The sequence below is a fragment of the Olea europaea genome, chromosome 11 (assembly GCF_002742605.1).
Source record: "Olea europaea var. sylvestris chromosome 11, O_europaea_v1, whole genome shotgun sequence".
In the NCBI taxonomy this organism is placed as follows: Eukaryota; Viridiplantae; Streptophyta; class Magnoliopsida; order Lamiales; family Oleaceae; genus Olea; species Olea europaea.
This window is the reverse complement of record NC_036247.1, coordinates 23,583,027-23,597,374: the sequence shown is the minus strand read 5'-3', so window position 1 is coordinate 23,597,374 and position 14,348 is coordinate 23,583,027. Positions and strand designations below refer to the sequence as shown.

General features: G+C 31.6%; 1 protein-coding gene across 1 annotated transcript; it reads left to right on the top strand.

The window, feature by feature from the left end:
* The first annotated feature begins 342 nt into the window (after positions 1-342).
* On the top strand, positions 343-4,208 carry LOC111403814 (beta-glucosidase-like). The gene is made up of 13 exons (XM_023032434.1): positions 343-575; positions 725-794; positions 880-938; positions 1,328-1,403; positions 1,510-1,587; positions 1,773-1,860; positions 2,103-2,412; positions 2,515-2,630; positions 2,816-3,030; positions 3,135-3,166; positions 3,354-3,456; positions 3,569-3,677; positions 3,782-4,208. The coding sequence occupies exons 1-13, from the start codon at positions 429-431 to the stop codon at positions 4,020-4,022; spliced, it is 1,644 nt and encodes a 547-aa protein (XP_022888202.1). The 5' UTR covers positions 343-428; the 3' UTR covers positions 4,023-4,208.
* The last annotated feature ends 10,140 nt before the right edge of the window (positions 4,209-14,348 follow it).

Genomic DNA, 14,348 nt, shown 5'->3' with positions numbered 1-14,348 from the left:
ATGTCGACATTATCACTACTACTAGTCTATTCTCATTCTTTTCCTACCAGATGTCGACATTATCACTACTACTAGTCTATTCTCATTCTTTTCCTACCAGATGTCGACATTATCACTACTACTAGTCTATTCTCATTCTTTTCCTACCAGATGTCGACATTATCACTACTACTAGTCTATTCTTATTTGACTGGACTACAACTATGTACTATGTTACACACAGAGTTCATATTGTATAGCATCAAAATTTAATGATCAACCTACCGGAACATAATGAATTGGTCCCATGTGAATATGATTATCCAACTACTCCGTGATAAAATTTATGATGAAGTTCATTATTGCATGTGCGCCTAACTGATCAGAATTCTCAATAAATAGGCTAACTTGCATTACTCCAAAGTGCACCTAAATCTTAATTTGTAGCAATGGATGTTCAAAGCAACTTCCTGATGATTACTAGCGCCAATGAATCTCCCATCAATAGTCAGACGGGCAGTTACACCCAAACCAAAATCAAGCGCTCTGATTTTCCCGATGATTTTGCATTTGGTGCTGCAACTTCAGCTTATCAGGTATGTGTGTCATATATGTATTTATTGAAGTTATATTATCATTGAACTTTCGTAATTTCCATAAAGAAGAAAAAAAACCAGTACTCATGTAATTTTCTTTTGTTCTAGCTTTTACATAATTTAATTTTCTTCGTCCTAAAATTATGCAGATTGAAGGTGGATGGAACGCAGGAACTAAAGGCATTAGTAACTGGGATGCTTTCACACAGAAACAACCTGGTCTCTTCCCATTTTTCAGTTCCTCGCGCGCGCGCGTGTGTATATTACTTGCCCATTGCTGATAATATTTTTATTTGATTGGCAGGTGGTATTTCTGACAGTAGCAATGGTTGTGTTGCCATTGATCACTATAATATGTTCAGGGTATACTTCAGCAATTTTTGATATGGTGTGCCGTTTGGAAGAGGGGATTAAATGAAATTAGAAAGAAGTAAATGAAAAGGAAATTAAACTAAATTTTGCTTTGTACTGCTTTGGACAAGTTTAATAAGTTGAACTCCTTTTAATTGTATTATCCACTAAAACATATTGCCACTTCCTGCCAAACATGGACATATAGGTTATAGAAGAAATGAAACACAATTTTAATCTTCCCTTCATTTTGCTTACTTCAAATAAAAATTTTGCAGCTTGTTAATTTTCATATCAATATTTTCCATAATCCATTTACTCATAAGACAACAGAGGACAACATTTTTCTACTCTAGAACGCTTCTGTGCAAGTTTTATCCATCATATTTAATAATTTGCAGGAAGATGTGGTTTTGATGAAGAAATTGGGTTTGAATTCATACAGATTTTCGATCGCGTGGTCTAGAATCTTTCCAGGCATGTTACTTCAAGCTTGAAAAGGATATAATTTGTGCATCATCATGTGGTCTATTAAAGCGAGTCAATGTTTTATTTTAGTTTACATTCTGTGTTGGTGTATTAGGAGGAAGATTAAGTACCGGCTTATGCAAAGAAGGAATTCAATTCTATAACAATCTCATTGACGCACTATTGGCAGTGGGTAAGGTCAATTACATAATACTTGTATGTATTATTTCTTTAACAACTTTTATCAGCATAATTCACAATTGGAATAAAGTTCAAGATTTGATATATATGCTTTTCTGCAATAATTTTTCATCTTACATACGAGTATAATGAAGAAATCATCAATCATTTCACATTCTTTCAATTCCTTTTGTGTAGGCATTGAGCCATATGCAACTATCTTTCACTGGGATGTTCCCCAATGTTTGGAAGAAGAGTACGGTGGCTTCCTATGTGACAAAATTGTGTAAGTAACTCAAATCTCAAAGGCACATTTACTAGTAAGATATTTAAGAAATTTACAAAATGATTCCAGAGTAAGCAAATCTTTTATTTGCTTCAATATCAGTGACGAGAGAAGAAGAAAATTTTATTTAAAGACAAACTGGATTATAGTTTAATTAAAACAATGGACCACCTTTTCCAAAGATTAAAGTCCAGCTTAACAATTTTTATCATATTTTGCCATTTTGTTTATCTATATTACAGGAAGGATTTTTGTGAATTTGCTGAGATTTGCTTCTGGGAGTTCGGAGATCGAGTGAAATACTGGATCACGCTGAATGAGCCATGGTCGTTTAGTGTTTCTGGATATGTGATTGGCACTTTCCCACCTAATCGCGGTAAAGCTCCAACTACTACAGGAGAGGCTAAAAGGCATTCTTGTCTTCATAGATGTTCATTTAGATCTCAAATTGCTTGCAAGAATGGAGATCCAGGCAAAGAACCATATATTGTGGCACATCATTTGCTCCTCTCTCATGCTTATGCAGTGGATATATATAGGAGAAAATATCAGGTTCCCACATATTAATTTCATCAGTAATTTAATGCATATATATGTGTTTATATAGTACTCAGAAATATGTAGTTTGCACAAATGATACATTTCCTCTTACAGGAAAGTCAAGGAGGTAAGATAGGGATGACAAATTGCATTCAGTGGTACGAGCCTCTTACTGACTCTCAAGAAGATCAAGATGCTGCCACCAGAGGAAATGATTTTATGCTTGGATGGTAACTCAATATTCTGACAACAATCAGCCAAATTACTTTCTTCTTAGTTTATTTGTGGAATGGCTTCATCTAAAAGTTCGAACAATTAGAGAGCGAGAATAATTTTTTATTACATTCAGCATTCTACAAACACGAACTACTACAATAACTTTATTTTTCTTTTTCAAATTTTTTCGTCTTTGAAGGTTTGTAGAACCGATAGTAACTGGAGACTATCCAGAAAGTATGATTAAAAATGTTGGTGATCGTCTACCAAAATTTACAGAAAAAGAGGAGAAGCTAGTGAAAGGATCATACGACTTTTTAGGCATAAACTATTACACGGCCACTTATGCCACCAATGATTCAACAAAACCAACAACTCATAGTTATCTCACTGATTTGCACGTCTCACCTTCAAGTAAGTGTTAAGACCTTTTTATGGGCATAGTTGTACAGTTTATCATGACAAGCAATTTAGATACTACATAGCATACTAATTACTCCCATTTTTTTTTTTTTTAGCTGAACGTAATAAGGTGCCCATTGGTGCAAAGGTATGCTCTTAACACTTGCTCTTTCTACAATATATATATATATATATATATATATATATTGGATTATATTTTATCAGCTTATGGAGTATAACTTTAACAATTTAAGAATGCATTTTCATGTCTAGTACAATAGCCACAGTGAATTAAAATACTTCCTTTGGTTCAATTTATTGCTTTCATTTTTCAGGCTGGTTCTGATTGGTTGTATATAGTTCCATGGGGAATTCAAAAGCTCATGCTTGATATGAAGAAGAGATATAATGATCCGGTCATTTATATTACGGAGAATGGTTGTGTTTAATTTATTATGTCAAATATAATTATATACAAAGATGTATATAATGTTGACTAATATATATTAATTTGCTGAAAATAATATCTCGATGATTTGTGTATGTGTAGGAGTGGACGAAGTGAATGATAAGTCCCAAACTTCTACACAGGCTCTCTCTGATGAGATAAGGATTCACTATCACCAAGAACATCTCTACAACCTTAAGCAAGCAATGAAGTAATTAAATAATTTAATTTTTTGTCCAAGTTAATTTTATTATGAATGCATTTACTTATTTTGTTAACTCAATTCAGGATCATGATTTTTCTTTTCTTTTTCAGCCAAGGTGTAAAAGTGAAGGGTTACTTCATATGGTCTTTGTTTGACAATTTTGAATGGGCTGCGGGATATAGCGTCAGATTTGGCATTTTTTATATAAACTTTGCGGATGGCCAGTTTACAAGGTTGCCAAAAGACTCAGCTGTATGGTGGAGAAATTTTCTAAGCAAGACAGCTGTAATTCCATTGGAGAAAGAAGCTCAAAAACCCGAAGAACGTCGTAAAAGGCTAAGAAGCGGCTAATTAAGCTTATAAAAATTAGTGCTTCCTTAATGTTACGTTGAATAATGCACTGTTTGCAGATGTTGCTCTTAGTTTGTTTCCTATTTTTCTTTTTTATGGGTTTGATTAGCCCTATTTCAAGTTGCACTTGTTATGTTCAAATAAAAAGACCTGGCCAGTGAGGTTTCATCTCAAACTTTGTTTTGATTTGTGAACTATAAGGGTTATGTAGTGATTTGAGCCACAATAATAATGATAACAAATATGAAATCGACAAAGAAATAAGAACACGGATTTAAGTGGTTCGGCAATGTGTCTACATTCACTAGAGCAAAGCGGCTATAATTTTATTATATATTAAATATAGGCGACATCATCTATATATACAATTTGGGATTGCCATTTTCCAGTTCTATTTAACATGTATATCTGTTATTTGTTGGGATCGATGACCAATAATGCAGGAATTGAGATTTAATGAACACCACTTGTTGTAATTAAAGTAATTAACAAGATCACAAATAATATCACGAACAAGATTAAAGTAAAGAAAATAAAAGAAGAACTGGCAAAATAAACGATATTTTATTCAACACTATGAAAGGAGAGTACAATAGCAATGAAAGCTTCTATTGTTACATTTTAAACTGAAAAGAGGATCCCTATATTTATAGTACACGAGTCAAACCGTAAAAGAAGGAGAAAATATGCAAACTAGGTTAAAAGTCACGTAAAGGAAAAAATTCGCCGCCACCAAAAATTATTACTGTGCGACCGCACAGGTATACTCATTGCGGTCGCATGGAGTAGATTAATTGGTAGTTGAAATTCCCTGACAGCCCTTGTGCGACCGCATAGTGTGTGTTAGTGCAGTCGCACGAAGTTTCAATTGGAAAAGAATTTCTTTCCTTATTTCCCGGATTCTTCGCCTATTTTATTGGATAACATCTGACTTCTTTTCAAGTAAAATACCACACGCAATCTTCTTGTCTTCTTTTCCTGATTTTGAGGCACCAAATCAAACATTATTCCTGTCCTCTTTAGTCTTATAAAAATTGGCTCTAAAAGGGACATCAAAGAAACACTTGTCGTGTAATTTCAAACTTCAATCGATAAACCAATTACAAAAGTCAGGTCAAATCAATTGATAATAACAATATGAACACTGTAAATAAAGCAAGAGTTAAACTTCTCTTTCAAAATGAAATTCGCAAGCGAAAGTAGATTATACAGGGCTCAGATCAACACCCAAATCACAAGGCAACTTTAACATCGGACCATTGCAAAGAAACTTGTGCCATAACCACAAAGGATTCATCCAAATGACGTCGCGAATGAAGGAAGAGAAGCTGCCGAAATAGATAGCAAAACCGGGACGATAAGAAGGTGCAAACCGGGGCTGTCATAGGTACAAAACAGAAGCTATAGACAGGCTCCGGTGAGGGAGAGCAATAGCCGGTCATAGAGAACGAAAATAGGCAGCTAATGGTCGAAGACAAAAATCATAGACCGAGCAGCCACTATTCTCTCAAAAGTGGTCTAAAGGAGAAACCATGTGTAGTATAATACACACAAAGAAACCAAGTAAATAATCTCTTCAAGCAATAATAGTGAACACAAAAAGGGAATACCTAATAATTTTTTCAAATAAGAAAAACTGGGTAAAAGATGTAAACACGAATAATAGTAGGGACTACAACTGTATAATTAGGGAAATAAGACGAAAGCCGTGTAATTGGCTTATAGTTGGGGACAAATAATGTAATTTTGTATATAATAAATAAATGGAGAATTGGACCACTGCGTACTAGGTGTAGTATATTAATCTATATATTCTATCAAGCAAACACGTCTGGTACAAATGGGCCAAATTGTCCACATCAATATTTAATTCAAACCAAAACAAAACATGATGAGTTTGTACTATGTTAATCAATTGTCCTTCCAATAATTTTACAACAAATTCATAATTTTGTCTGTCTTGAATAATTAATGGTCTGCCAAGGGTGTCGACATCATCCACCACCAGCCTCTGGTGGGTTTCTCTCTGTTTTTCTGATAGCTTTTGATTCTTCTCTTCTATTGGACAAAGTGACATTGGATTGCTATTGTTACTATTGTGAGGACATTTTCTACAATTAATTTTGTCAAGACTCGGCTGTGTAATCGAAATGCAGATCAGTGATTGAATGACAATTTAGTTGTATACTGAGAATAATATATTTAACGGAATTAATAATTATATAATTATACAATGCTTTCAAAATATGAAAACACGTTAGGAACAATTATAGTTATATTATTTATTATTATTTTTACTATATAATATTTTTTTGTCCACACAAATAAAATATCCTGACTTCGTCAATGTCTGCGACAACAAGTATTATGTTAAAACATCATTCGCCAACTTTGATGGGCACAGCGTTGCAACCAAATAAAGAAGAATGTAATGATTGAAGCAGTTATGTAGCAAAGAATATTTTGATGATAATATAAACAAAATGCAAATACGAAAATCTTACATAATTATTTATATTGTACCATTTAGACTACTCTATACTTTTTTTTTTTTTTTTTTTTTTTTTTTTTTATATCCAAGTATTCACCTTACGGTGACTAAATTCTGGAGTCTACACTTTGGCCCCTCAAGATGCAGACAGGTTAAACCGCAAGTTGTGGCCCAAATTGATCAGTGCTCAATAACCCCCCAACTGATCTGTCAAAATGTCAAGCAAGTTGTATTTCCCATCTTTGCACCTTGCCTTCCAGTGGAGCTCCTGCCTTCCAGGAGAATATCTGCCTTCCAAGAGCCTTCCAGGAATCAAACTCACAACCTCTGATCTGTCAACCTTGAAGTGCCCTCATCTTTGCCAGTTGGGATGTGCCCTGAGAGGTTTAGACTACTCTATACTTGTTTTGACCGAAGTTGTGAAGAGAACAAAACAATCTAATTAAATGAGCTCCCTGTCTCAAGTTTAGCTAGTAGCTCAACCTCTGGAGCTTGACCACGTCTTAGTATGAGCTCAATCTTCAAACTGGGCATCTCTTGAGCTCAACCATTTTATGAAATGAGCTTGGTCTATTTAACTTGGCTTGCTCTCACTTGAGCATGACCTCTTATCTCGATCACGTCATAAAATGAGATCTGTCACTCACTAATTTTAATTTTATTTCACGTGTCTAGCCACAAAAATTATAATAACAACTTTTGCTTTGTCACTTAAACTTCTTTTGTTCCACCTTAATAACATGAAATGTTTTATTTTGAATTAGGATTACAAGAAAAGTACTTGCAAATACAAAAAAGGACCTTACTTCATGGAGGGGCCGGATTACGCGTGTCCTAAAAAAGGCAACTTCGTCCACCTTCGTCAAAATCACTGATAGAAAAATATGACATGTGGATGAAAAAGAAAAAAAAAAGAAAAAAAGAGTTAAGTTTATTATTGTCCAACAATTGCAATTAAAAGTTTGGCTATAATCTGTAAAAAATTAAAAGGTTTGGGACCTCAATTACAATTTTACCTTTTCTTAATTTTGCCCCTCTTTAGTGCATTTAACTCCTAAACTAATGAAATTCGATAGTATAAATGTACCAAAAGGTTTGGGCCATCTAGGGTTTTTCAACCAAAAAGAAAGGATGTCAGGGTTTTTCACAATAGAGGAAAAGAGGCAAAGGTCAAAGAATTTTGCGCTCAATATTCTTTCGAAATTTATAGAAATTATGAAATTATAATATAATAAAAATAAAAATAATTGAGAGAAAAATTTTTAATATGTGAAGGGGCCTTCTATAGTAAGTGAAAATTTATTTTTATCATCAAGGAAAATTTAATAAAATATTGTAACATTGAAAAAAATGAATTTAGGTCCTCAAAAAGCCCCTAATAATCATTGAGAATACATCTTATCCAATTCGTGTGGTCAAAAAATCAAGAAATTAGTATAGCTGAAATCCTTTAATTATTCTCCATCATGGTTTATATCTTTATATCCAAATTGAAACCCGAAGTGACATGAATTTGTTAGACAAGGTCTGAAATTCAAAATAGTCGGTAAATATGTTCAAACTGAACCAAACATGTTACCTTAGAAATATTATTTTGCTGAAAAAAATTCAAAATATTTCCTCAAATTTGTAATTTAGTCCCTAAAGTTTATCAAAATAAAAAATTGGACCTCCAAGTTACTAAACATGCAAGATTGCTTCTAGATCTCAAATAATAACCTATATTCATCCTCAAAACTATACTTCAAGTCTAAACATGGTAATCATGTAACTTTCTTAAATTGCTGTGTAGCTCCTGAAATTTCATATATTGTAATTAAGTTCCTTATTTCATTACAATCCTCAAATGATTTATATTATCACTAATAAACCTCAAGTTACCATTCCTTCGATTAAATCTTATTTTCTAAATTTCTACTTCTGTCCTTCAAGAAGAAATAACTCCAATTTTGTCCCCTGATGTCTCAAACTTTGCACTTAAATCCTCATATAAAATTGAGGACATTATATATGATATCTTATATGTGGATAATATAGTTTCCATGGGTAGCTTTAGAATTGCATAACTTGATCGTCCGTTCTATATTAAGGATGTAGGTTCCCGTCCTCCTTTCTTTGTGTTGATTTCTATTGCTAATGGCTTATTTCTATCACAACGTCAATATCTACTTGCTCTTCTTGCATAAAAAAACATCATTGGGCTGAACCAATACAAACACCTACTTGTAAAACTACTAACTAGAGGCCCACAGATGGCTAACACTCCACGATGGAATAGAACACAACCAAGTAATTGGTAGTTCGCAATATTTACTCCTCGCTGATCTGATATTTCCTGTACAATGTAGTTCACTGAACAAGCTATCACAATTTATGTACCATCCATTTCATTGATTCGTCCTATTCACAGGTCTTCTGCTAGGATTGGGTGTTTGGTGGTATCTTCTGCCAGAGCCTTATTGGTTCGATCAACAGCTTGTTGCTCTCCTAAGTGCGCTAGTGCGATTAAGGAGTCCTCCTCATCATAGTCCTCCTAGAATCAATAGCATTTCACTACTCGCCAACAATCATGCTAAACTCTCCCACTGCCCTTCTCCCATACTTTGAGTCTCAATCATCGCCGCTATGCTCCACCTATTCTACATGCATTTACTTAATTAGACATCGCCTATAATGTGGATGCCCCCACTAATGCACAAGTTCTGTTTCTTGGTCATAATCCAATTGCTTATTTATTTCGAAAATAATGAACTGTGGCTCGTTTAATTACTAAGCACAATACCGAGCTTGTATATATTTGTGCTCCAATCCGGTTTTTCGTTCCTGAATTAAGCATGTTGAGGTTGGTGTCCATTTCGTTCCAAACATGGTCTAATATTGTGACATTCGTGTAATGAAGTTGAATTAGACGATGTCTATTTAATTTAATCACATTGTAGATAAGTTAAAGTACTAGTATTCATCTGCGACTGTTGTAATGTAGTTTTATTAGACTACATGTCTACAAGTTGAGTACCAATCACTCTATTCATGTGTAACACTATTAACTTATGAGTTCAAATACATTGCAAAATAAGTTGCTGCACAACCTCTTGAAGAAATAAATTGTAATCTTGAAGCACTGTACTACTCTTCCACAACCATTAATAAGCCAATATATTTATATATAACGCATGTGCTCTCATTTATTGTCACCATTGTTTTTAATTGAGATTTCTATTGTTTCACATTTCTCCAATCTAATTGGCCCAGTACAAGGCCTCTCATGTGATGGGTGGACCCATGTAATTAAAATATTGCCAAAAAAATTTCACGCCCCCTACCTATTGTTTCTGATCTGGTGGGGTTCAGAACCCCACCCTGTACATGTAACCTCTCTCTATTTAAAAAAAAAAAAAAAAAAGGTTGAACCCCAATTTTGAGGGTCCTCACTGTCCCGCCCCTAGAACTTTGTGAAGGAGGTAAATCATGGGATGTGTCCCAACAGGTTAGAGAACAAGAGCTGCATGTACATTGCGTTTATAAGGAGTCTAATTTCATATCTTAGGAATCGAACCCCCACGCTGCGGCTGTCAGTAAGGCGTGAAATAACCTCTCTCTATTTATCATATTACATGATGTGGATCCATTTGATATTTAAACTCATTGCTTTATTCTTCTATGAAACATGAATATACCGTGTTTATGCTTTAAGACACATACACGCAACACATTGTAGTCATATAAATTTACAAAAATTAATTTACAAGTTCAAGAATTCAATGCTATAATTGAGTAAATCAAAATAAATAATTATTTAGTTATACTAATAAATGAGTTCAATTAATCATTGAAGTGGTTGAATCATCTTTAAATAAATTAAGATGATGTCTTTCCTTAGTTGTTGATAATTCATCTACAACATTGGAAAAGGCTGTGGTTGCAATACATTTTTCGTGAAAAATATTGACAATTAAACGCATCATAAGCGTTCAATTAAAAATTTCAAAAGGAAATTTTCAATTATTTAATTAAAGTATTACAAGAAATTTAACGAAAAAAGAAACGAGAAATCATAATTAATAATTTAGATTTCCAAAAAATTTAATAAATAAAATAAAGAATAAAATAAAGACCTTTTGTTCAATACAATTAGGAAAATAAAAAAGCTTTTAAGTATATTAAGATTTTTCGCTTATCCTAAATTATTATTTAATATATCTCCACTTATAAAATATTCTTACGTTAATTTAGAAATTGTTCACATAAATATAATATTATTTAAGTTCAAAGTCATGACATTGACCTATCGATTGAAATAATTGCCAACTGGTTGAACTAGTATCCTAGTTGCTAGAAGTCTGACCGTGTTGACGTATCGTCCGTCTCAAGACTACGGACAATGATATTTATTTCACGTGAATAGTAGCAAGAATGACAATCTTTCTTCGGACAATCCATTTTAATTCACACGTTCAAGGTGTCATTGAGTTTTAATGTTATATAAGCAAACTTCATCGAAAATAATCGATTCAATCTATTAAATTGAAAATAAATATGGTACTCCTCATGTCTTATTTAAAGGATTTGACAAGCCTTTATAAGGTTATTTATATTTGTTGTTTAATCGATTGTGGGATGCTTCACAATATGGTGTATGAGAATGTCTTGGAATCTAAAATGCTTGTTTCAACTCTGAACGGATGGATTAACTTCTTGTTTGCGCTTTATCGCAACAAAATATATTGATTGGTAACTGAGATTTCCTAATTAAAGACCAGGAGCGAATATTGTAATTTTCCTTGTAAATAAAAGGGTACCTATACCCAAAATAAACACAAATTGGGTAGATAGAGAATATTTAGGAACGCGAAACGACTTTCTCTAAAGAACTCGACAAAATAGCTCTGTAATTTCGGAAGAAGGAATGCCTCCTCACGAAGGGGGTCGCGTGTGACCATGCTCGGACGACTATTTACCAAAAGACACAGTTTTCCACAATGTCGTAATGTAAATACATATATTGTAAATTGAAATACTTTGTATTAGAAGTAATACTAACCCTTATAGCTTGTTTGGGAGCGATTTTTTGCACAAAAAATTTGATTTTTTGATCGTTATTTCACTATTTCAGCCGTCATATTTGACTTCTTCTCTCACAGATAGACCACACTTTTCTCCTAACGTTCAAAAAATCAATTCTCAAAATCACTCTCAAACAGGCTCTTAATTTCTATCTTCATTTCGATTCCAATGTAAAATACGTAGCATCAAATAGTTGAAATGTTAAACATCATAATTCAATCATCACATCAACAAAGTTGTTACAAATGTAATACACAAAGTACAAAGGGTCCATCATCAAAATTAAATTGTCGAATCATAATCAAATCGTACCTTGTGAATATCATTATCCAGCTGCTTCATTCTAAATTTAAGACATGACTAATTTAACAATGTTTCTTCAATTCTATTCTCATGAAAATATGTAAGTCCATTCGAAAATGTATAATAGTTTCTTTCTCACACGTTTTGGAGTATTACATGAATTGTTATTTCCTTTAGATATTTTTTTAACACAAAATCATTGGCAAACCATTCTTTAATAGGCAATCCATTCCACGCTTTTAAAGTGTCATGGAGTTTTATAGTTAAATACAATAAGTGAATTACGTAGACAATAATAAACTCTAACTAGAACGTAATTACAAATATGGCCCTTCCCAAATGGAATAAGAGAAAATAAAAAAGGTCTAAATTTGGACATAGTCATTGAGGATTGAAATGGAAAATGCAAAATTTAATGATCAACCAAGAGAAACAAAAGGAATTTTCTTTGAATGTGGAAATCTAGGACGCGTGAAATGTTGCAATCTTGCTTTTTTTAATAGAAAGCATTTGTTCTCATTTATTATCACCTTTGTTCTAAGGTTATGTTTGATTGGCGACGAATTTCATGAAAAATGAAAAATGAATTCCACTTTTCCATCTTTGTCATGTTTGATGGCAATTTTTTTTTCCATGAAATTTGTTTTCTTGATTTGCTTGCCATGTCGACATTTTCTTGATTTTCAAAGAAAACCAATTCCCACCTATAGGCTATTAGGCGATTTTTTTTTCTTTTTTTATTTTATTTTACTTTATTTTTTGATAATGGAAACAAATTTTATCCTTAATTATAAAAAAAATATTTTCTTAATTGATGATTTTCATGTAAAATAAAGTCAAACGAATATCAAAAGATAGATAATTTTCTTAGTTTTTTTTTTTATATAATGGAAACAAATTTTATCCTCAATACCAGTAAATTTTATCCATTTAATTGACAATTTTCATGTAAAATAAAGTCAAACGAATATCAAAAATACTTTTATTTCAATATTTTTCACGTGAAAAATTATATCAATCAAACACAATAATTGACAATTTTCAATAAAATAATTTCTAGGCAATTTAATTTCTTGAAATTCGTTTTCTTTCCATCCAAATTTTATTTTTGTAATCAAATGGGCGCTAAGGCCCTGTTTGATAGTGGGGCTTGAATTTCATGAAAGATGATTTTCTAACTTTTTTGGTGTTTGATTGTATTTTTTTTTTCCATGAAAATCGTTTTCTTGGAAATGGGCAATTAACATTTTTCACGTGAAAAATTATACCAATCAACACAATAACTGACAATTCTCAATAAAACAATTTTTAAGAAATTTAACTTCTTGAAATTCGTTTTCTCTCCACCCAAATTTATCTTTACAATCAAACGGAAATTTCACGTTTGTCCACCCAGTACAATGCCTCCGTACTCCGTGTAAGTTACTAGTGATATGACCAACCAATTATATTTTTCACATTTCGTACATATAAATTTATATGTACGAAAATCCAGTGCAATAATTGAGTAAATCACAATAAATAATTATTTAGCCCCCGTTTGGCCTTCATTATTTCTCATTAAATTAAATTAAAATTTTTTCTCTCCTATTTTTAACCACACAATTTTCAATAAAATAATATTACACATAAATCAAAAACTTTTCTTTTCTTTTTAACCACTTATTTTTCAAAAAAATACTATTCAAAACATTATAATCTTGAAATAATGGGGCTCAAACGGGGGGTAATTTTTAGTTTGGCCAAGTCAAAGGGCCAATTTTTCACTTTAACCAAAAAAAATTTGCCTATCACCAAAATAGCCTATTATTGAGTAAAAGACAAAAATACCCTTAAGTAGTTTATATAATTACAAAAATAGAATTTTGTTTGAAAAGACAAAAATACCCTTAACTTACAAATTAAAAAATCAAACACTTTTCACTTTATATTTAATTATTTATTTTAAACAATTACTCAAATTAAAAAAATTAATATTAAATTTACTTTCTTGTTTAAATATTTCATTAATTAATTATCTTAATCGATTATGTATATTATTTATTTAATATTTAATTTCTTTATTTAATTATTTATTTAATCACTTGCTTAAATAAAAAATTAATATTTAATTTGATTTCTCATTTAAATATTTTATTAATTTATTATCTTAATTGATTATGTATATTTAATAAATTATTTAATTATTTATTTTAAACACTTATTCAAATAAAAAATTAATATTTAATTTGGTTTCTCTTTTAAATATTTCTCTATTAATTATCTTAATTGGTTATGTATATTATTTATTTAATATTTACTTACTTTATTCAAATTATCACTTATTTAAATAAAAATAATAATATTTATTTTAATGTCTTATTTAAATATTTCTTTAATTAATTGTCTTAATTAGTTATGTATGTTATTTATTTATTGTTTAATTACTTTGTTTAATTATTTATTTAATCACTTAATTAAATAAAAAA

Coding starts and splice junctions, on each gene's coding strand:
- LOC111403814 (XM_023032434.1), top strand. CDS start 429: ATGGATGTTCAAAGCAACTTCCTGATGATTACTAGCGCCAATGAATCT. Junction 1,861..2,102: donor TTCCTATGTGACAAAATTGT/GTAAGTAACTCA, acceptor TCTATATTACAG/GAAGGATTTTTGTGAATTTG. Junction 3,167..3,353: donor AGGTGCCCATTGGTGCAAAG/GTATGCTCTTAA, acceptor TTCATTTTTCAG/GCTGGTTCTGATTGGTTGTA.